Source organism: Pseudopipra pipra, chromosome 6, assembly GCF_036250125.1.
Source record: "Pseudopipra pipra isolate bDixPip1 chromosome 6, bDixPip1.hap1, whole genome shotgun sequence".
NCBI lineage: Eukaryota > Metazoa > Chordata > Aves > Passeriformes > Pipridae > Pseudopipra > Pseudopipra pipra.
Genome location: NC_087554.1, coordinates 64439991 through 64463907, shown reverse-complemented (window position 1 = coordinate 64463907; position 23917 = coordinate 64439991). Strand labels below are relative to the sequence as shown.

At 47.3% G+C, this 23917-nt stretch overlaps 1 protein-coding gene and 1 long non-coding RNA gene across 2 annotated transcripts in view; one reads left to right on the top strand and one right to left on the bottom strand.

Annotated features, from left to right (window-relative positions):
• The window catches only part of MDGA2 (MAM domain containing glycosylphosphatidylinositol anchor 2), a gene marked incomplete at its 5' end in the record, with an annotated part of 311527 nt that overhangs the window by 57067 nt on the left and 230543 nt on the right, over window positions 1–23917 (bottom strand). The window contains 1 exon segment of the mRNA XM_064660078.1: window positions 17588–17857. Within this exon segment, the coding sequence (XP_064516148.1) occupies window positions 17588–17857 (270 nt within the window).
• LOC135416513 (uncharacterized) lies at window positions 18610–20284 on the top strand. Its single transcript, XR_010431610.1, has 2 exons — window positions 18610–18818; window positions 20093–20284. It is a non-coding gene; the product is annotated as an uncharacterized LOC135416513 (long non-coding RNA).

Sequence of the window (23917 nt, the reverse complement as noted above, 5' to 3'; positions counted from 1 at the left end):
TGGAGCTCTGGCAGCCTTGGGGCCGTGCCCACTGCCCTGGGCAGCCTGGGCAGTGCCAACCACCCTCTGGGAGAAGAACCTTTCCCTGAGATCCAACCTGACCCTGCCCTGGCACAGCTCCAGCCCTTCCCTGGGTTCTGCAGCCAGTAGATCATTTGGCTCCCTGAAATCTTCTGGAGCAACCCAAGGAACAGGCAGCTGGATCAGCTCCAGCCCTCGGCCCTGCTGCTCCTGCAGCCCATGGGAACCACGACATTCCTGAGCATCCCCTCTCCATGGGCACCACAGCTCTTCCCCCACACCTGGCCATGGCTCCATCCATCAGCTCCATCCATCAGCTCCAGCTCCAGCCCTGTTCCTCATCCAGGCTCCTCATCCAGGCTCCCCTGGGCCTTCCCAAGCTCCTCAGACCATCCAGGGAAGCTGCAAGCTCTCCCCTCTTGGCCTTCAGCCAGGAAGCTGCCTCACCTCCATCCTTCCCATGCTGTGGGATCCCCAGTTCCTGACAAATCCAACTTGCCAATCTGGGGATGGCCATGGATGGCTGGGAATTCTGAGGAGTGGGAAAAATAGTCAAAGACCAAATGTCCCAGGTGTCCTCCCCCGTGTGGCCTTTCAAATTCCTGCTGAAGCATCACTGCCATTAAAAAATACATTTTCCATTCAGCTGCCAGGCACAGTGGGAATTTGGGTTTAATTAAAGACTCTGGAGATGATAACAGAGCCCAGAGCATCTCCTCCAAGTGTACAACAGGAAGAACCATTTCCAAGGCCCGCAGAGCATCGGGGCTCTTTGGTTTCCTGCTGAATTCCCTCCTGTGTTTTGGAGGATGGGGATGAAGAGGAGCTTTGCCAGCCCCCTCAGCAGCAGATTTCTGCCCTGCACCACCTGGGGCAGCTTAAATCCAACGTGGCTGCTCCAATCCACTCCAGAACCACACAGAACACCTCCCATCACACAAACGGGTACTTGGGAGGAAAAAACCCTACAAATGCCAACCAGCAATGGAATTCCTCTGCTTTCCACAGACAGGACTGAAATGCAGATCTCAGGTTGCCCAGAGAAGCTGTGGCTGCCCCTGGATCCCTGGAAGTGTCCCAGGCCAGGAACAGCAACCTGGGCTAGTGGGAGGTGTCCCTGCCCATGGCAGGGGGTGGAATAAGATGAGCTTTAAGGTCCCTTCCAACCCAAACCTTTCTGAGATTCCATGCTCAAACCCACCACGGTCTTTTTTGGGTGAACTGACTTTATTTTCCTGCTCCCCCAGGGGCAGATTTGCACTAAAAATTAACAAGTGTGAAGCAGAGCGAGAATCTCAGATAACCTCTCCCTCCACTCCTCAGATCAGCTCCACTTCAACCTCAGAATGGAATTAATTAACTTCATTTTTCTCTCCTCACCAGCTGACAGGAAAAGCAGGGCTGGGATCCAGCAATCACACCTCATCACCTTTGCTCAGAGGTCACTTTTGGCACTGCCTGCTTCACTGGTGACCTGGGAATAACCCACATTTCCAAACTCTGGAGTTAAAATGCCCAGAAGGTGGTCCCTGCATCAGGCTCTGCTCCTTTCCCCGGGCGTTGGGCCAGGAGTTGGTCAAAAAAACCTGTTAATGCAGCAGGAACTGCCTTTTCTATTTGTCCACACGTGGTTTAAGCTGCCCCAGGTGGTGCAGGGCAGAAATCTGCTGCTGAAGGGGCTGGTAAAGCTCCTCTTCATCCCCATCCTCCAGAAAACAGGAGGGAATTCAGCAGGAAAACAAACAACCCCGATGCTCTGCAGGTCTTGGAAATGGTTCTTCCTGTTGTACACTTGGAGGAGATGCTCTGGGCTCTGTTATCATCTCCAAAGTCTTTAATTAAACCCAAGTTCCCACTGTGCCTGGCAGCTGAATGGAAAATGTATTTTTTAATGGTAGTGATGCTTCAGTAGGAATTTGAAAGGCCACACGAGGGAGGACATTTGGGCTTTGACTATTTTTCCCACTCCCCAGAATTCCCAGCCATCCATGGCCATCCCCAGTTGAACAAGCAGGGAGATAAATGAATTATTCTGATATTTTTCCATGTGTTTTTGAATTAAGGGAAGCAATGACCAGTTAAGGAGACTATTTGTGAGGGGTGGAGAGACAGAAGAAGGGGGAAAGGCTTCCCACTGGACAAGGGGAGATTTGGGTGGGATATTGGGAAGGAGGGTGGGGAGGCCCTGGCCCAGGTTGCCCAGAGGAGCTGTGGCTGCCCCTGGATCCCTGGAAGTGTCCAAGGCCAGGTTGGAGCAACCTGGGACAGTGGGAGGTGTCCCTGCCCATGGCAGGGGTGGCACTGGGGGGGGCTTTGAGGTCCCTTCCCATCCAAACTAGTTTGGGATTCCATGAATTGAGTTTGAGACTAACTTCTCATCTCTAAGTTCTGCAAATCCAGCAGAGCTCCTGCTGCCCTGGGAAAGCTGCAGTTGGACTGTGGAGAAATGCTGCTCCCCAAGCCAGGGGAGACAGGGGTGTGGAGCACAGATGCGTCCTGCTCAGGAGGAGCAAACATAGGAGCAAGAGACAAAACCCAAGCCAAACCAAACCTGAAGAGGCCATTTCTGCTCAACCAAACCAAACCAAACCAAACCAAACCAAACCAAACCAAACCAAACCAAACCAAACCAAACCAAACCAAACCAAACCAAACCAAACCAAACCAAACCAAACCAAACCAAACCAAACCAAACCAAACCAAACCAAACCAAACCAAACCAAACCAAACCAAACCAAACCAAACCAAACCAAACCTGAAGAGGCCACGTGCTGCTCTTCCAAACCAAACCAAACCAAACCAAACCAAACCTGAAGAGGACATTTCTGCTCTTCCAAACCAAACCAGACCTCAAGAGGCCATTTCTGCTTTTCCAAACCAAACCAAACCTGAAGAGGACATGTGCTGCGCTTCCAAATAAAACAAACCTGAAGAGGACACTTCTGCTCTTCCAAACCAAACCAAACCTGAAGAGGCCATTTCTGCTCTTCCAAACCAAACCAAACCAAATCAAACCAGACTTCAAGAGGCCATGTCCTGCTCTTCCAAACCAAACTAAACCAGAACTCAAGAGGCCACTTGCTGCTCTACCAAACCAAACCAAACCTGAAGAAGACACTTCTGCTCTTCCAAACCAAACCAAACCAAACCTGAAGAGGCCATTTCTACTCTTCCAAACCTGGAGAGGCCACGTACTGCTCTTCCAAACCAAACCAAACCTCAAGAGGACACTTCTGCTCTTCCAAACCAAACCAGACCTCAGGAGGACATGTCCTGGTCTTCCAAATCAAACCAGACCTCAAGAGGCCACTTGCTGCTCTACCAAACCAAACCAAACCAAACTTGAAGAGGACATTTCTGCTCCTCCAAACCAAACCAAACCAAACCAAACCAGAAGAGGCCATTTCTGCTCTTCCAAACCAAACCAAACCTGAAGAGGACATGTGCTGCTCTTCCAAACCAAACCAAAACAGACATCAGGAGAACATATGCTGCTCTTCCAAATAAAACAAACCAAATCAAACCAAACCAAACCAGACCTCAAGAGGTCACTTGCTGCTCTTCCAAACCAAACCAAACCAAACCTGAAGAGGCCATTTCTGCTCTTCCAAACCAAACCTGAAGAGGACATGTGCTGCTCTTTCAAACCAAAACAAACCAAACGAAACCTGAAGACGACACTTCTTCTCTTCCAAACCAATCCAGACCTCAAGAGGACATGTCCTGCTCTTCCTGGAGGAAGAGGTGTTCCATACCCATCTCCAGCTCCACAATTCATTTCCCCATGAAAAAAACCACTGCCCTGAGGTCCCCAGGAAAGCCCTTCAAGTGTCAGCCCAAAGACACCAGGGAGGGTGTGGGAAATAAACCCCCCCCATGCCAGTTTGACCGGAGACATAAAACCAGGATCCAGGATTATTGTGATCAGTGACACAGCAGGAAATTCTCTGCTGTCCTTGGGAAAGATGGAAATGTTGCTGCAACCCCCATTAAGCTTTACAAGAGAGACTGGAATTTATACAGTCGGTTTATAGCCTGTAACATTCATTTAGACTTACTGGAAAGCTCATAACTCAGAGCTAATAACTTATAGCCAGCTTGTAATCAAATCTTCCTTAGAGAAACACTGCCATGGACAGCCAGGATTTATATGGAAGCTTGGATGGGTGTCTTCAGAAGGAAATAAATCCATTCCAGCAGTAACTCAAATCACTGGCTCTATAAGCCCTCATTCATATTTAAAGCTGGGGGGGCTGAAGGAGACTGAGCTCCAGAGAGGTTCTCAAGGCTCAAACTCACCAAAGCAGAGATGGATCCAGCCCTGGGAGCAAGTCCAGAGGCCATGGAGATGCACCAAGGGTGGAGCCAGGCTGGGAGAGCTGGGGGGGTTCACCTGGAGAAGAGAAGACTCCAGGGAGAGCTGGAGAGGGACTGGGGACAAGGGATGGAGGGACAGGACACAGGGAGAATGGCTGTAAGATGGAAGAGAGGAGATTTAGGTGGGATATTGGGAAGGAATTCCTGGCTGGGAGGGTGAGGAGGCCCTGGCACAGGCTGCCCAGAGAAGCTGTGGCTGCCCCTGGATCCCTGGAAGTGTCCAAGGCCAGGCTGGAGCAACCTGGGCTGGTGGGAGGTGTCTGGGGTGGCACTGGATGGGCTTTGAGGTCCCTTCCCACCCAAACCATCCTGGGATTCCGTGATTCAAGAAAAATCCCTTATCCCAAGTTGGTTTCCCACAGGATTTTAGGTTCTGAATCTCCAGCTCACTCCCTTTCCCCCTTTCCCCCCCGTTATCTCTCTCTCTCGCTGTGTTTCTGTGTCCCTCTGTGCTGTTCCCCTTTCAAGTGTTGTAAAACTGGGTTGGAGTCACCCAGACCCTGAAGAGGGTCATTTTTGGTACCTTGAAAAACACCCCCTGCTCCTCCAGCCAACCCTGCTGCGAAATCCTACAGAAATGCAGCTTTTAAACTGCAAAAAAATACACTAAAGATGTTTAGGAAACACCATAAACCTTTTCTCTGGTCAGAAAATAATCTTATTAACAGTCCATGAATTATGTTTTATGACTTGTCTCTACTGGGACACGTGAAGGTCTGAAGGTGTTTTGTCAGTAATTCCTCAGGGTCAAAAAAATTCTCTGTTGAGAGAATCTCATAGTTTGATTGATTATAATATTTGATTAAAATATTTGATGGATAATAATATTTGATTATAATATTTGATTGATTATAATATCTGATTAGTTATAATTTTTGATTATTATATATTATATATATTATATATTCTATATAATATTATATATTATAGAATATAATGTTACATACTATTTAATATTATAATTATAATATTATAAATGAAAATATTGTAATATTAGACTATTATAATATATAAAAATATACAATATACATAATATAATATATATATATAATATGCTTGGTGCTGCTTTTTTGCCCTTTTTTTACCCCAGTATTAAAAAAAAACACGTAAGACAATTCCAAGCTCTATAATATATATAATATATATAATATATATAATATATATAATTATAATTATATAATATATAATATATATAATATATTATATAATATATAAAATATATAATATAATATATATTATATACTATATATAATATAGTATAATATATATTGTTATATATTATATATTATATATAAAATATGTCTTATACTATATATTATATACAATATATAATATAATAAATATTATATATTATATAATATATATATAATATAATATATAGTAATATAGATATTACATATATTATAATATTACAAAGCTTGGAATTGTCCTACATGACTTTTTTTATACTGGGGTAAAAAAATAGGGGGAAAAAAACCTTCAGCAGCACCAAGGAGCTTTACAACTTTGTTTTTTTATTGTTTGAAGAAAAAAAAAAAAGAAAAACATTTAATTTAGATTGTTTAAATGAGTTTGTCTCCTTTTTGGCGTGATTCCATAAGGAATTGGGTCGGGATCAAGAGATTTCCAGGCTGCTCAGCCCCTGCTGTGAGACAGAATGGGGAGTTCACTCCCAGCTCGTCTCAACGTGGCTGTCAAATGTGACAACAAGTTTTGGTCAGTCTAAAATATCCCTCAGCTGAGCAGCTCCAAGAATCTGCACCCCAAGAGCTCCAGTTTGAAAGGAAATAGGAAAATAGGGATGAGAGGAGATGGAAAATCCCCCCAGTCTCATACAGGGCTTGGGGAGAGCAGAATTTGGCGCCTTGCTTTGGTTTCTTGCTAAATGAGGACAGAGCTGGGGACAGCTGAGCCACAGGGACTTGTTTAACATCCTGGTGACTTCAACCTGCTCGTTTGGGTCTGGGTTTGGATGGACAGGGAGGAGAATGAGGTTTTAAAAGAGGTTTTAAAAGCTCGTAGAAGCTGCTGACACAGCGAGGACAGGGCGTGTTGTGCCACCGACGCTGCCTTGGAGGGGCAGGGGTACATCCAAATCCACACAATCAGCCGTGATTCCATGGAATCACAGGAATTTTAAGGTTGGAAAAGCCTTCCACCACCATTGTGTCCAATTTGTGCCCCATCCCCACCTCGTCCCTCAGCCCAGAGCACCGAGTGCCACATCCAGTCCTTCCTTGGACACCTCCAGGGGTGGGCACTCCACAAGCTTTGGGCAGTGCCAAGATCCCCACAGCTCCACCACCTCCCCAGGGGCACAGACCACCACGTGGCATCTCCAAACCAGTGTTCCTCCAGTTTTCCCAGAAGGAGGAGCTGCACCATCTGCCACGGCTGGATGGATTCACCTCCTCGTGACACCGAGCACTCCGACATCCCACCGAAGTCAACAGGCCCTGCACTTACTGACAGCCCTGAAAACAAGACAGCTGGGCTTGTCAGCATTGAGTTGTTAAAAAAAAAGGACAAAAAGGGAAAAAAAACCCCAGCCTGTTCTCGCTTTTGCCTGGATTTGAAGCGATTTTCCAAACTCGGCGTCCCCGTGGCAGCGAAAATCAGCAGCAAGGAGATGAAAATTCACTGCAAGGCTCTGGATAAAACTCTCCAGGAGAAGAAGAGCAGCAAAAGGAATGGGAGCTCAACCTCGGGCTGGCAGAGTTTGAAAGCATAACCATCAGAAAACAGGTCATTAAAGCAAAAGATGGCAGTGTCCACTACCCAACCAGCAAAAAATGGGTCATTAAAGCAAAATATGGCAGTGCCCACCACCCAGCCAGCCAGGGCCCCCAGGACTTGGGGGGTGCAGGAGAATATCAGGGCTGATCTGGAGGCAGGGGAAGTATCTAAGAGCAATATAGAGAGGTTAGTGCTCCACAGGTCAGAACCAGCAGCCAGGCCCAAAGAACCCCAGAAATTCCAGCAGAGAATTCCTGTGTTGGCCTGAGACAATGCAAACATGCTCTGAGATGGATTGGGTGTTAAAAAGCAAAATTGTTTGTATTTCAAGTCATCTTCATGACAGGATTAGAAAAAGAAGTAATTTGTCTCACACTCAAAGCTGGTAAAATACAGGATTTGGGGTAGGGAGCAACTGGAGACCGGAATTGCAGTGGAAGAAAGAAGGACAGGAGCATCCAAGGAACCTGAGAGCTGGGATTTCAGAAGAGATTTTTCTGCACATTGCTGGTGTATTTGTATATTATTTGACCTCATATGATGTATTTTCCATGCTCTGAAACCAGTGTGGGTCGTGGAGAAGAGAGGAGAGAAGGGAGAGCATGAGACAGGCCAGGGAGACAAAGGAGAACCTTCCACAGCTCCTCTCCCCTCCTCATCCTGCTGTCTCTCCCATCATTTGAGGACTAAATTTGGGTTAAATGGGAGGGAAAGGATATCAAGGGCCTAAGAAATAACCTAAAGGAGAACAATTAGTGTGGGCAGCAAATGGGAGGAGCTGGAAGACATTTGGCAGCAGGAAAACTCTGCCATGAAAAAGTGATGGGCCTCAAGGTGCTCCAATTTTTAAATTGGAAATTAGGGAAAAATTTCCTCACTGAAATGATTGTCCAGCACTGGAAGGGGCTGCCCAGGGCAGGGGTGGAGTCACCAAACCCCTGGAAGTGTTCAAAAGTCACAAGGATGTGACACTTGGGGCCGTGGTTTAATCCTTCTGTCTCTCCCATCATTTGAGGGCTAAATTTGGCTTAAATGGGAGGGAAAGGATATCAAGGGCCTAAGAAATAATCTAAAGGAATTTAGATTATGATTCTTTATTATTTAGATTATTTAGATGCCCATTTAGTGTGGGCAGCAAACAGGAGGAGCTGGAAGACATTTGGCAGCAGGAAAACTCTGATACAGGTGCCATCATGAAGACCTGATGGGCCTTGACTTGGTCCAATTTTTAGATTGGAAATTAGGGAAAAATTTCCTCACTGAAATGATTGTCCAGCACTGGAAGGGGCTGCCCAGGGCAGGGGTGGAGTCATCACCCCTCTGGAAGTGTTCAAAAGTCATGGGGATGTGGCACCTGGGGACGTGGTTTAATGGTGGGCGTGAGATGGTTGGACTTGAAGATCTTAAAAAGAGCTTCTCAGACCTTAAGTATTCCATGATTCCACCACTGGAATGCTGCAAAGGATGGGGATAAACCCTTCAGAAGGGATGAGAAAGGAAGGAGAGGTGGTTGGGAAGTGCTTGGATTGCCTGGAGCTTGATGATGGCGATGATTAATTAGATTAAATTAATGGTTGGACTAGTTGATCTTAGAGGTCTTTTCCCACATGAACAATTCCATGATTCTCATCTCCTCTATTTCTATCCCTCTCTGGGTTTTCCTCATGTTCCTGGACACTGGGAAAAACCCTCACAGCAGCCCCTGGGCCCCTCAGCTGCAAAGCCAGGCCCTGGCTCTGCATAAAGAGGAGAAAATGAGAAAAAAACAAGGGGGGAAAAGAAGATGAGATTAAAAAAACCAGGAATATTAATGCTGAAAAAGAAGATCTGTACATTAAAAATTAAAAGCTCTATAAGGGGCACTCCCTTGTTGCTCCAGGGCTCCCATGAGGGGATTTGATGGAAGAGAGAGGAGGCAGAGGATGGATGTGAGAAGGCCCTGGGGAGACATCCTGAGATATTTGGGATATTTGAGAAGCACAAACAGGGAAGATTTTGATATTTCAGAAGCACAAATGGGGGAAGATTTTGATTTCAAACCCCCCAAAGCCCTCAAGGCCTCCGGGGCTGTTTCTGCACGACAAAATTTGGGATTCACCAAAGTGGCTCAGTTTTCTTTCAGCCTTCAGTTAAAATCAGGGTTTTTATTCTGCCAAAAACACCCAGAGCAAACTGTTGGGAGCTAAAAAAAAATATCACAGATTAAAAGCAAAAAGATAAATATTTAAAGCAACAAAGCAAATATAATTTCTTAATTCCCACTGAGGGAAATGGGAGAGAAACAGAAGTGTGGCTACCGGGCAGAATATTTGATTTACCCTAAGAAAAAGAGAATATCTGTATTTCCAGCACTCACCTTTCCCACAGAAACTTCCTGAAAGGACCAACATCTGTCCCAGTGACTGACATTTCACTCTTTTCCCTGATTTTTAAAATTAAAGGCACACCACCAATGGAAGCACAGGCATTTTTATCCCAACCAAAAGGGATGAAACCAGAAAAAAATAACAGATAAACGGGAAGAGACAAAAGGAAAAACACTTTCCTGGATTTTATTTTTTGTTGGGTTAATTGAGCCAGGACAGCCAGGAAATCACTGTCTCTGTGTATTTGTTGAAGAGAGGGAAAAATCCCCTTTTTTAAGACTGAAAAATATAACTGGAAATTCTGTTTTAATGAGAGAACAGCCTCAGCATCTGAAATTATTGTCACCTGGGTCTCGGACCTGGTGAGATTTGGAGCAGATTCCTCCCTTTAGGAAGCAAACAATGACTTTAGGGTTTGGGAATTTGCAGGGGTTGGGTGGATAATCCTCCATCCTGCAGGATTCAGGGGAAAACAGCAGGAATTCTGCCACCTCCCCTCTCGGGAAGCTACAAAATTTGGCAACGTTGAACCTCTTCCTAAGGCCAAGCCAAGAGAATTTGATTCCAAAGTCTCCAAGGAAGAGCCAAGGAGCAAAGCCATGACCCCCAGCAGAGGTTTTATTCACTAAGAACAGGCTGTCAGATAAGAAAATTCCCTATTCTGGGTAAAAAGGCTCTCCAGACAAGGAATTAGAGCAGAAAATCAAATTATTACTCCCCACTTGTAGGTGTTGGAGGGTCACAGGCTCGGTTGGCAAAAGGGGCCCTTTTGGGGGGGAGGACAGAAGAGTCCCAGTGGGAATGGATGGATGAGTTGGTGTTCCAGAGAATATCCAGGTGTGTTTTCCTCACTTCTGAGTTGAAGGTTTTTTTTAGAAATGAGCAAAAAATGAATTGGAACACACCCAGAATGGGCTTTGGGTTGGAAGGGGCATTAAATTCCATCCAGTGCCACCCTCTGCCATGGGCAGGGACACCTTCCACCAGCCCAGGCTGCTCCAACCTGGCCTTGGACACTTCCAGGGATCCAGGGGCAGCCACAGCTTCTCTGCCCAACCTGGGCCAGGGCCTCCCCACCCTCCCAGCCAGCAATTCCTTCCCAATCTCCCATCTCTCCCTGCCCTCTGGCAGTGGGAAGCCATTCCCTGTGTCCTGTCCCTCCATGCCTTGTCCCCAGTCCCTCTCCAGCTCTCCTGGAGCTCCTTCAGGCCCTGGAAGGGGCTCTCAGCTCTCCCTGGAGCCTTCTCTTCTTTTCTCTCTGGACAAGGTGTGCCAGTGGGAATTCAGTCAGAATTCCAGCTGGATGCTGAAGCCCACGGTGGGACCATGGACAGTGCCAAGAGCAAAGAACAAAAGCTGAGGCAGAAATTCCTGAAGAAGTTTGCCAAGAGGATGATTCCTCCAGGAATCACACAGTTCCTTCCAGGGATGGATCCTGGGATCACACAGAAGGGAGGATTCAGTGTCCAGCTCCTCAGATCCCAGTTTCCCAAGGCAGGAGAGGCAGAAGGCAGGAGATGGGAGACCCTCAGGTGGGTATTTGAACATCCTCAGGGTTGCTCTGCTCTGCCTTTAATTCTGAATCACCAGCTCCAAAGAACTCCAAAGAACTCCAAAGAACTCCAAAGAACTCCAAAGAACTCCAAAGAACTCCAAAGAACTCCAAAGAGCTCCAAAGAGCTCCAAAGAACCCCAAAGAAGCCCAAAGAAAGAACTCCAAAGAGCTCCAGAGAACTCCAAAGAAAGGGAAAGCTGTGATCACACTGGCAGCAAACAATTATAACCTGCATAATTAGCAGCTGATTGGCTTGATCTTGCTCTTGGCCAGAAGCACTGACAGTGTGAGGCAAGACAAAGTAAATAATTAAAGATGAGCTCGTTAATTAATGCAACATTCCAGGGTGAAAATATTCCACAAAAACCAGAACAACACAGAACCAATATTCCAAAGGGTCTTTGCTCCGTGGTGGGATCAAAACTCAGCTGGTAAAATTAATTCCATCAACTTGATGCCATTAGAAGCTTGTTTAGGACCAGTTGGTTAGGATTAATTGAAATTAAATAAATTAATTTAAATATTATATATAGCTCTGCCCAAACAGCACCATCATCTATAGACAGACAGATCTGCTGGAACTCCAGGAAGGAATCATACAGGGATGTGGATTCAGCCCTGATTAAACAGCTGCAAGAATTTAATGCTCATGAAACAAAATATTGTCTCTCTCACCCAAAAAAAACCCTCTTTGGGCACAACTTTGGTGAGAAATTCAGTCCAAGAACAGCAAATTTCAGTGCAAGTGGCTCCAACTTGCCTGAGTCATAAGCTACTGAAGATAAATATTATCAGGAAGATAAATATTGTCGAGTAACCTCAGTTCTGGGGAATCTTAATCCTAAATGGCCCCTCAGGCACACAGAGAATCCTGGAATTGTTGGGGTTGGAAAAGACCTTCGGGATCCTCAAGTCCAGCACCACCAAACCACGGCCTCAAGTGCCACACCCACACAGGTTCTGGACAATTCCAGGGATTCTGACTCCACCACCTCCCTGGGCAGCCTGGTCCAACGCTTGACAACCCTTTCCATGAGGAATTTTCCCCTGACATCCAACCCAAACCTCTCCTGGAGCGACTCGAGGCCGTTTGCCCTCGTCCCGTCGCCGACGTTCCCCCGGCCCTGCCGTGGCTCCAGCCCTCCTGGCACCAACCCAGGGCTCACTCCACTCACTCCAGCCACCTTTTCCACCCTGGCAACCTGGAAAACAAACTTCCCTGCCTTGAGGAAGATGAAGTCACCAGGAAAAAGGTCTCCCCAGAAGCAGGGAGGGCTCAGGTCCATCCTGGAGGAACCTCCGAGGAGGAAGAACCTCCCTGGTTCTTTGCTGTTCTGGGGCTGCCTGGGGCTGAATTTCTCACCAAAGTTGTGCCCAAAGAGGTCTTTTTTTAGGTAAGAGAGACAGTATTTTGTTTCATGAACATTAAATTCTTGCAGCTGTTTAATCAGGGCTGGATCCACATCCCTGTATGATTCCTTCCTGGAGTTCCAGCAGCAGATCTGTCTGTCCATAGTTGATGGTGCTGTTTGGGCAGAGCTATATATAATATTTAAATTGATTTATTTAATTTCAATGAATCCTAACCCACTAGTCCTAAACAAGCTGCTAATGGCATTAAATTGATGGAATTAATTTTACCAGCTGAGTTTTGATCCCACCACGGAGCAAAGACCCTTTGGAATATTGGTTCTGTGTTGTTCTGGAAGAACTCCCCTGGTTCTTTGCTGTTCTGGGGCTGATTTCTGACAAAAGTTGTGCCCAAAGAGGTCTTTTTTTTTAGGTAAGAGAGACAATATTTTGTTTCATGAGCATTAAATTCTTGCAGCTGTTTAATCAGGGCTGGATCCACACATCCATTTGTGATTCCTTCCTGGAGTTCCACCAGGAAATCTGTCTGTCCACAGCTGATGGTGCTGTTTGGGCAGGGCTCTATATATAATATTTAAATTGATTTATTTAATTTCAATGAATCCTAACCCACTAGTCCTAAACAAGCTCCTAATGGCTTTCAGTCGATGGAATTAATTTTACCAGCTGAGTTTTGATCCCACCACAGAGCAAAGACCCTTTGGAATATTGGTTCTGTGTTGTTGTTCTGGAAGAACTTCCCTGGTTCTTTGCTGTTCTGGGGCTGAATTTCTCACCAAAGTTGTGGCCCAAAGAGGTCTTTTTTTAGGTAAGAGAGACAATATTTTGTCTCATGAGCATTAAATTCTTGCAGCTGTTTAATCAGGGCTGGATCCACATATCCATGTGTGATTCCTTCCTGGAGTTCCAGCAGGAAATCTGTCTGTCCACAGCTGATGGTGCTGTTTGGGCAGGGCTCTATATGTAATATTTAATTTAATTTCAATGAATCCTAACCCACTAGTCCTAAACAAGCTGCTAATGGCATGAAGCTGATGAATTTAATTTTACCAGCTGAGTTTTGATCCCACCACGGAGGGAGGACCCTTTGGAATATTGGTTCTGTGTTGTTCTGGAAGAACCTCCCTGGTTCTTCCTTCTCCAGCACCCAAACCTTCCCTGCACCCACGGGGAGCTTTCCCAGCCCTCACTGCCCCTCCTGCCATTTGCTGCCTCGATTTTGATCTATTTTGCTCCCAGGGTTTTAAGGAGCCACTGCCTGAAATGTACTTTTTCTGCTCCTCGGATCTGATCCCTGCCATCACCCCCTGAATAAAATACAGAGGGAGTGAAGCTGTGAGGAGCATGAACTCCACTTTGCTTTCCCACAAACACAATTTGCCTTGTCACTTCTTATTTATTTTTAAGCCAGTGGCAGGTTACATCTGCCTCACGTCGGCCCAGCCAGGAGAAATTAACCCCCTTTTTCACGTGTGATTTATTTTTGTGCTTTCAGTTCTTCTCAAATCTGGCTGAAAATACAAATACAGTAAAAGAAAAAAAAAAAAAAGAGGTTTTTCAAGCTCTGGGGTCAGCATAAATCTTTCAATCCAGGCTGCTTTTAGTACTGCCCTGAAACCCTTTCCCTCAGCATACCAATGTTTCTGTGCAGCCCCAGCGCAGCTACATGGGAAAAAACTAGAAATAAACCCAACTAAAAACGGGTTTCAACAACCCATTATTCCACCCAAAATAAAAGCTCTCTCCTCTCATCAGGTTCCTGCCTCGGAGTTATTTATTTGGCTTTTTATTATTCCTTCCTCGGAGTTATTTATTTGGTTTTGTTTTTTTTTTCCCTCCGCGCAGCTGTCGAAGAACTGACCAATTTCTTTGCTCTGTTCTCATTCCCAGTGAAATCTGAGTCTCTTTTTTAACCATTTCATCATTTTTCTTCCACGTTTTCGGTTCCCCAGTGCTTTGACTTCATCTGTTGTGATGAGAGCTGGGACCAGAGTGGAGCTGCTGCTCTCAGAGCAGTTCCACTCCAAAGAATATATTTACTAAAGACATTGGCTTTAACCTTTAAAGCCTGAGAAAAAGCACCAAAGTGCTACTTCCAGGTTCCTTAACACAGGATAAATTCAGGATAAATTAGCAGGGTGGGATTAACTCCAAATGAGAAGCTCATAAATTACATTTTAGCCGTAATTTTCAGTCCCGTGGCTTTGGTTAAAAAAAATCACAGCAGCCACTCACACCACCCCAGCCTTCTCAAAATAATTGCCTTTCACCGAGTTTCCACAGTTTTGGGTCCAAAGTGTGATGGATAATAAATTGAATTTGAGAAAAAAAAAAAAAAGACTTTCTTTGGTTTCTTTCCAAGCCACCTTTGGGATTAAACTCCAAAGATGTGGAGAAGTCGGTTGGAAGTGAAAATGGCTCCAGGTACCAAAGACTTTTGGACTTTGGTGACATTTGGAAGCAGCAGAGCCCTCAGGCCTTGGGGTGAAGTGTTCCCTGTGCCATTGGCTCCACAAAATTCCCGCCAAAGAAACGCCATTCCTAAAATCCCCAAGCGATTTGGGTCAGAAGGGACCCCAAATCCTCAAGGTTCCACCCCCTGCCGTGGGCAGGGACACCTCCCACCGGCCCAGGTTGCTCCAACCTGGCCTTGGCCACTTCCAGGGATTGAGATAAGTCCAAAAAAAGGAAAAAAGCCTCCGATTTTTTCCTACTGACCTGGATTTTACTGGAAAAGCCCCACCTGAGGAGCTAAACCAGGTGGTTTCCTTTGCTCCCGGGGCAGATGGGTATGGAAGGTCCACCCTGAGAGCAGGATCCCTGGGAGGTGCCCTGCAGCTCTTCCATCAAATCCCTGGATTCTGGGAGCAGTGAAGCTGGAAAAGTCACGTCCATTTTCCTCTGACAGGGTTCAAGGAGCTGCCCCCAAAATTAGATCTGATTGTGACCGGAGCCAAACCGGTAAAGAAGAATAAAATCCCAACAGCCACAGGACATCTTTCCTTCTGTGAAACTCCTCCTCTAAATTTCTTGTCTCTTGGTTTCTTCTCCCACCATTCCTTTCCAAGCTGCTGCCAGGGGGATTTGGAGCTGGAATAGGGCTGTTGCTCTGACACAGAGACTGGTGTGGGTTGGAAGGGACCTTCAAAAGCATCTCATCCCAATCCCCTGCCATAGGACATCTTCTCCTAGACCAGGTTTCTCCAAGCTCTGTCCAACCTGGCCTTGGAGACACCAGAGGCTGCTCCTGCTGAGCTCCAAAGAGATCCCACCCTGACACCTCTCCCAGCTGGTGCACAGGGACAGGGGGTTCCTGACCCACCACAGGTCAGAGGTGGTGAGGAGAAGAACTTGGGAGGAGATGCTTCACTCGACAGGGATGCTTTTTATCCTCCAGTGATTCTAAAAAAATGCCTGGAAAACCAGCCTAGAGAAAGGGGGAACCTACACCTGCTATTATTCCAGGAGCCAGGGGAATCTCAGCTTGGGCACAACATCTGCTGCAGGGTCAGGGTCCTGCAGGATCAGGCAGCCACATCAGTTCTCCAGCCACAAGAGCTGAGAGGAAAAATCAAGCCTTGCCTGTGTAACCTCCCCCTTTGCCATCCAGATCTGAGCCACCGAAGATAAAAGCCACCCAAAGTTCGTCTCCATCCAGCACATTAATTATCCATTAATTATGGATTGGGGAGGGGGGAGGGCTGCACATCCTCCCCCAGGACTCTGATCTCGTGTTCTGACTTCACAAAGTTCCTTTTGCTTTTTGAGAGAGGGAACAAACTCCAACAACCCCTCTGTTCTCGAGGAGCTCGAAGCCGTCGGAGCCTGTGATCTGCCCACCCTGCTCTCCGAGCTCCACGGAATTCAAGCCTCACTACCAACTTCAAATACAGGAGTTTTGCTGCCTGATGACTCTCTCAAGCCTCCCTCAAAACCACGCTGAGAGATCCCGCAGAGAAGGGAGATTTACATCCTGCACAGAGAAACTTTTATCCTGAAACCCCGAAAACGAGCTTAATCTCCCATTTTGTTACCGACCACAATCCAAACTTGATGTCTTAAGCTGTGATTCTACTTGGAAGGATCTTTCTGGCAATCCTTCAGCTGAAAAAGGAGTAGAGGTACTCAGTATAGGAAAGATTTAAAGCTCTTAGAGAGCATCCAAAGGAGGGAGACAAAGATGGGGAAGGGCCTGGATTTGAAGCCGTGTGAGGACACTGAGGGCACTTGGTGTGTTCAGCTGGAGGAGAGGAGACTGAGGGGAGACCTCAGTGCAGTTCCAACTCCCTCAGGAAGGGAAGACGAGGGGCAGGGACTGAGCTCTGCTCTGGGGGGGACCAGGGACAGCACCCAGGGAAGGGCAGGAGCTGTGCCAGGGCAGGGTCAGGTTGGATCTCAGGGAAAGGTTCTTCCCCCCGAGGGTGGTTGGCACTGCCCAGGCTGCCCAGGGCAGTGGGCACGGCCCCAAGGCTGCCAGAGCTCCAGGAGGGTTTGGATGATCCTCTGGGGCACAGGGAGGGACTCTTGGGGATGGGCCTGGGCAGGGCTGAGGGTTGCACTGGATGGTCCTTGGGGGTCCCTTCCAGCTCAGCAGGTTCTGGGATTCTGGGAAGTTGATTCTGGAGCCAAGCCAGGATTGAGAGCTCCTAAAACACTCCCCTTGGCAGGTGGAGGAGGAATCCCAGATGGTTTGGGTGGGAAGGGACCTTCAAGCCCCTCTCATTGCCCCCCCTGCCATGGGCAGGGACACCTTCCACCAGCCCAGGTTGCTCCAAGCCCCGTCCAACCTGTTCAAACACTTCCAGGGATGGGGCAGCCACAACTTCTCCGTGCTGTTGGATGTTCTCTGGGATTCCTCTCCACAGCAAATGAGAATCCAAATCTTTGTATCAAGTGTCATTTGAGTTGAAGAGTAACTGAAGTTCTTCCCCCAGAGGGTGGTTGGCACTGCCCAGGCTGCCCAGGGCAGTGGGCACGGCCCCAAGGCTGCCAGAGCTCCAGGAGGGTTTGGATGATCCTCTGGGGCACAGGGGGGGATTGTTGGGGTGTCCTGGGCAGGGCCAGGGGTCAAACTGGATGATCCTTGTGGGTCCCTTCCAACTCAGCACATGCTGTGCCCCTGAGATCCCACCACCCCACCCCCTCCCTGCCCTGCACCCACCTGTGACGAGGAAGCTGCAGCGCCCGGCGCCCGCCTCGTTGATGATGTTGCAGTTGTAGAGGCCGTAGGTGTCCCTGGCCAGGCTGCCCACGGTGTAATCCGTGGAGTCCTGCACGTCGAACTGCCCCGTGCGCAGCAGCTTCGTGCCCAGGCGCCACTCGTAGGTCAGCACCCGGGTGGGATAAGCCCTCAGCACCCGGCAGCTCATGGTGACACTGCGGCCCTGGCCCTGCCGGATCTCCAGGAACGTGGGCTCCACGGCCGGGGGGTCTGTGGGGGACAGGAATGAGGATTAAATGCACATTATAGAGGCTTTAATGCAGCTTTTTAAACGCTTTAGAGAAGAACTTTTAGCTCCCCACCCCTCTGTGTCAAATTGCAGAAGTATTGCTTAATGTTTCTCATTCAAGGGTTTGAACATCACAGAATCCCAGAATCAGCTGGGTTGGAAGGGACCTCCGAGATCATCCAGTCCAACCCTTGATCCAACCCCGCCGTGGTTCCCAGCCCATGGCACTGATGCCACATCCAGTCTGTCCTTAAACACCTCCAGGGACGGAGAATCCCCCCCTTCCCTGGGCAGCCCATTCCAATGGCTCAGCACCCTCTCTGCAAAGAAATTCTTTCTAATCTCCAACCTCCCCCTCCCCTGGCCCGGCTGCAGACCCAGCCCTCTTGTCTTGCTGAGAGTTGCCTGGGAAAAGAGACCAACCCCCCCTGGCTCCCCCCTCCTGGCAGGGAGTTGCAGAGAGTGAGAAGGTCTCCCCTGAGCCTCCTCTTCTCCAGGCTTGAACAGCCTGCCACAGGTTGGACTGGATGATCCCAGAGGTCTTTTCCAGCCTGGGTGATTCTGGGATTCTTATCTTTAGAGACTCCATTCCATGCTCCTTCCAGGAGTTCTTCTTTACCACTCTCTCCAAGAGCATTTTATTCTCCAGTTATTCCTGACTCATCCCCACTGGTTGTGTCTCCATCACAAACACCAATAACCTTCAGACCTGCTGTTTATTTCCCTGCAGAACAGAAGCTGAGACCACGTTCCCTCAGCAGCTGGAAACCAGGAACCCACTTGGACATGTCCTGCTTCTCAACACTGAGCACTCCAGGACACTGATGTCATGGCTTGAGAGGCAGAAGAGGTCCCTGGCCGTGAGACCAGGAGGCTCAGCCCCTCCAAACCTCCCAGAGGAACCACAGGCTCCAACAGATGGGATGGAGTGGAAGGGAAAAGGTGAGAATCACAGAAACATGGAACGGCCCGAGCTGGAGGGGACTCACAAGGATCAAAATCCAACCCCCAGCCCTGCCCAGAACATCCCAACAATCGCCCCCTGTCCCTCGGAGCGTTGTCCAAACCCTCCTGGAGCTCTGGCAGCCTTGGGGTCGTGCCCACTGCCCTGGGGAGCCTGGGCAGTGCCAACCACCCTCTGGGGGAAGAACCTTTCCCTGAGATCCAACCTAAACCTCTCCTGACACAATTTCAGACATTCCCTGGGTCCTGTCACTGCTCATTACAGAAAAACACACAAAAGCCTTGTCTTGGCTTGGATGGGACTTGGAGCAACCTGAGCTAGTGGAAGGTGTCTCTCCCCATGGCAAGGGGTGGGAATGAGATGGTCCTGAAGGTCCTTTCCAACCCAAACCAGTCTGGGGTTCTCTGGCTTGGCTGAGATGAGGTGCAGAAGGAACAAAGACCCTGCAGGGAGCTGAGGAGGTGATTCTGTGTTCAGTGTGGAAATTGTGGGCACGGCCCCAAGGCTGAGAGCTCCAGGAGGGTTTGGACAACGCTCTGAAGGACAAGGGGGGATTGTTGGGGTGTCCTGGGCAGGGCCAGGGCTTGGACTGGATGGTCCTTGGGGATCCCTTCCAGCTCAGCATATCCTGGGATTCTGTGAAGTTGATTCTGGAGCCAACACAGAACCATACAATGGTTTGGGTTGGAAGGGACCTTCAAGCCCCTCTCATTGCCCCCCCTGCCATGGGCAGGGACACCTTCCACCAGCCCAGGTTGCTCCAAGCCCCGTCCAACCTGTTCAAACACTTCCAGGGATGGGGCAGCCACAACTTCTCCGTGCTGTTGGATGTTCTCTGGGATTCCTCTCCACAGCAAATGAGAATCCAAATCTTTCTATCAAGTGCAATTTAAGTTGAAGAGTAACTGAAGTTCTTCCCCCCGAGGGTGGTTGGCACTGCCCAGGCTGCCCAGGGCAGTGGGCACGGCCCCAAGGCTGCCAGAGCTCCAGGAGGGTTTGGATGATCCTCTGGGGCACAGGGGGGGATTGTTGGGGTGTCCTGGGCAGGGCCAGGAGCTGGACTTGGATTATCCCTGGGGGTCCCTTCCAGCTCAGGACATCCTGTGATCCTCTAAACCCTGCAGTGGCAGGAGATGGATGGATGGAGTGGCACAGACACCCCCCACCCCTCACCCCAGCCCTGCCTTCAGGCTCCAACAAATATATCATCACAAACATATAATCACATATTCATCTTTTCTTATCCCTTCAGGTGGCAGCTGTGACATTCCAGTAAGCCCAGAATGGGTCATTTTCCCATAACTGGAATGGGCTGTTTTCCCATAACTGGAATTAAACCTCATTTTCAATCACTGAGATTTGCAGCTCCAAACTCTGACAGACTTTTGATTCCAGCAAAACGCAAACTAAATAAAATATAATCCACATCCATTGTATGCACAAAGCCAACCTCCCCCTCTCATTTGCCTTCTGATAACTTCATCATGGCAGGAGGAAAAGGGCAATCTGGACAGAATAATGTTGGCACTCAGCTCCTGTCAGCACAGATTTTAGAGCTGGGAACACCCCTGGAATGCACAATGGGATGCAAAACAGGGAGGGACAGGATGTTGTGGCTCTTTAAAAGACTCAGCTCACTTTATAAGCCACGAGAAAGAAGAAATCCTGAAATCCCCCTGTGCCAATAAGACCCAGGAATCTTTGTATCCACATTAAAAGAGATGCTTTAAAGATATAAAATATAAAAATAGAGAAACCAATGTGAGCTCTGAGAGAACAACCCTCAGAGAGTCCATGCCATGCCCTTTTCACAGAAGTTCTTCTTTCTCTGCATTCTCTCTCCAAGAGCATCTTATTCTCATGTTCTCCACTGGTTGTTCTCTCCATCACAAGTATAATTAACTCAGACTCCTGGAGATTTAATTCCCTAAATCATGGAAGCTGTAACCACATGCCCTCAGCTCCTGGAAATTAGGAACCAACTTGCCCATGGACTGTGCTCTCCATATCTTGCTCAGACAAGAGTTGAGCTAAACACAGAGGACAGGAAATTAAAGTGAATTTTGGAGGCTGTCAGATTAAGACAATGTTGCTCAAAGCTCCAAACATCCAGTTGTCTTTGGAGCTCGTGGCAATAATCAGCTTTTATCTTGTGTCATGATCCAAGATCCAGCATCCAATTGTCCACTACTCAAAATTATCCAAAAAAAATGATCAGTGAAGACAAGAATATTTGAAAACTCCCATTGGAAAACCCCATGGAGCCCAGCTGGGCTTTTCCTCCTCGTGGATGAAATGTCACAGTGGCTTTGCAGGAGTTTTGAAGCCAGAATTTTAACTGGTGCAGGAACTGCAGCACAGCCACAGTAAACTGGAGATGAAAGCCCAGAAATCCTAAATTTTCAATACCAAACACCTTTTCCTATCAATAATATCCCCAATTTGGTGTCATCAGAGAATTTCATCACAGCCTGACTGTTCTTTGAGCTCAAGTACAGAGTAAAACATACAAAATACAAAAGAGGATGAATTTGGAAGAAAATCCCACGAGTTTCCAGCCTCACCTTTGTCCTTTCAACACAACCCAACCTGCCCTCACTGTACAACAAATCCACCTTATCCTGCTGCACTAAGAGTTTCCCAAGGGAATGGAGATCAGGGAAATTACCCATCAAATTTACTGAGATTTCCTATTTGCCAGTCATTTCCCCACCCTCACACAGAAGCTCTCCAGGTTTTTTTTTCCCATTTCAGCCAAGATAATTCCATACCCAATCCCAAATCCTTGATACAACCCACCCTTTTCTATCAATAACATCCCCCAATTTGCTGTCAGCAGAGAATTTCATCACAGCCTGACTGTTTTTTGAGTTCAGGTACAGAATAAAATATACAAAATATAAAAGAGGATAAATTTGGAAGAAAATTCCACGACTTTCCAGCCTCATGTTTGTCCTTTCAACACAACCCAACAGTGGCTCCACCTGCCCTCACTGTACAACAAATCCACCTTATCCTGCTGCACTAAGAGTTTCCCAAGGGAATGGAGATCAGGGAAATTACCCATCAAATTCACTAATATTTCCTATTTGCCAGTCATTTTCCCACCCTCACACAGAAGCTCTCCAGGTTTTTTTTTCCCATTTCAGCCAAATAATTCCATATCCATGACCTCCTCAGCCCTATTGCCTTTACCCTCCCAGCCAGCACCAAAACACATCTTTAAATCCAGGGCAAATTGAGCCAGCCATCAAACAATTATAAAATAACCCCTCAGGATGCTCAAAGTGCAGGAATGAAGCTCCTCCTGCCCCCACATCCTGCTCTGAGCTCCCGAGGGTGAGGGAGAGCACAGGGAGCTTCGGGATGGGAACATTCTGGAAGATTTAGTGGCTGGTTTTCTGTCATTTGCTCCCATGACTGATAAACCTACTTAGTGTTTGAACATCCCAAAACTTGTCTGCACTTGGTAATAACTGTTCCCTGCTCTGTTTCCTTTGCTGCTTCCATTTAATGCTCCAAATCCAGGGAATGTTTCACCTCCCCACGGCAGCTCTGCCTTAACAACTTTCAGCCCAGATTGGTATTCAATCCCCTCTCTCTTCTTCCCCTGCTTTATTTACTTATAAGATACTTTAGCCTTATAAATAGCTTTTAAATGAAAGTTTCCCCTGCCTTTAAGGTCAAAAGAGTCTTTAAAGCCCCGAATTTCCATCTATCCAGGAACTGATGATACCCAGTGACAGAAAGAGAAAATTAACTCGGGCTGCTCGTTTCAGAATTACACTTTTGCAGGTAATAACTTTAATGGGAAAGGAAAGGGATGATAAAACCCACAATGCACACAACTAAGGGCTTGTTTTTCTTTGTTGGCTGTTGTTGTTTTTATAAAATAGTGACTTCCAAGATGCTCATCTCGGGCATCTTCGGAGAGAAATGATGCTCGGGAGGAAACTGGAGCTGTTTACAACCTATATGTGTTTAATTCATTTGCATCAGCTCTTCCTCCAGGCTTCAGCAATTTGATTTAATTTACTTTTCCCTCCTCATCCCCATCTTTCCCAATTCCAGTGTTAGTTTTTTGTTTTGTTTTGTTTTTTTAAAACACACAGAAAAAAAACCAACCACAGAGGGCCTTGGGTTCATTCTCTTAAACAATTATCTCTGGGAAGCAAAAGGGCTGAAGTTAAAACAGGCTCTGTATTAATGTTTAATGAATTTTTGGGGAGCCTAAGCACATTCATGTCTCAAGGAATAAAGTGGCAAAGGAAGGTTTCTCCTGCTATCAAGAGAAATGACAGCAAGGAATGTTTGTTTGTTTTAAACCTCTCCGTGGAGAGCATCGTATCCTGCTCTTTATTGTGGGGGTTTTAAGGAGAAAACAATAATAAGTGAATTTATTTTCACTCCATGGCCTTGAGGAGAGGCTTCACCTGCTGCTTTGGTTTCTCCAGTTTGCATCCCAGCCTAAGCCAATAATTAGTTTCTCTCTCTCTCTCTCCCAGCTCCAGCAACAGGAATAAATAGAAAAACCTGATGCCTCTCCTTGGTTTCCTCTTGTTTTTTGTGGCCACTTTTGATTGAATTCACCCAGCAGGGAATGTTATCAACAACCTATTCCACAGAAACCAACAGTAACCACAGAACACCCAGAGCTGGGAGGGACCCACAGGGATCAGAGTCCAACCCTGAATAAGGACCACAACGATGGTCACCTCGTGGCCTCAATTTAGGGGTTGGTTCCTCTGGAGAAGGAGAGACCTCTGGTTACTCTTGGGGTTGGATTTGCAGCCCAGAAAACAAGATGAAGGAGTGATAAATCAGATTGGGTGACACCATTTAGGAGGGTCTCAGGAGACCTCCAAGATCAAGTCCAGCCTTTGACTGAATCCCACCATGGCCTTGAGGAGAGGCTTCACCTGCTACTTTGGTTTCTCCAATTTGCATCCCAGCCTAAGCCAATAATTAGTTTCTCTCTCTCTCTCTCTCTCTCTCTCCCAGCTCCAGCAACAGGAATAAATAGAAAAACCTGATGCCTCTGCTTGGTTTCCTCTTGTTTTTTGTGGCCACTTTTGAT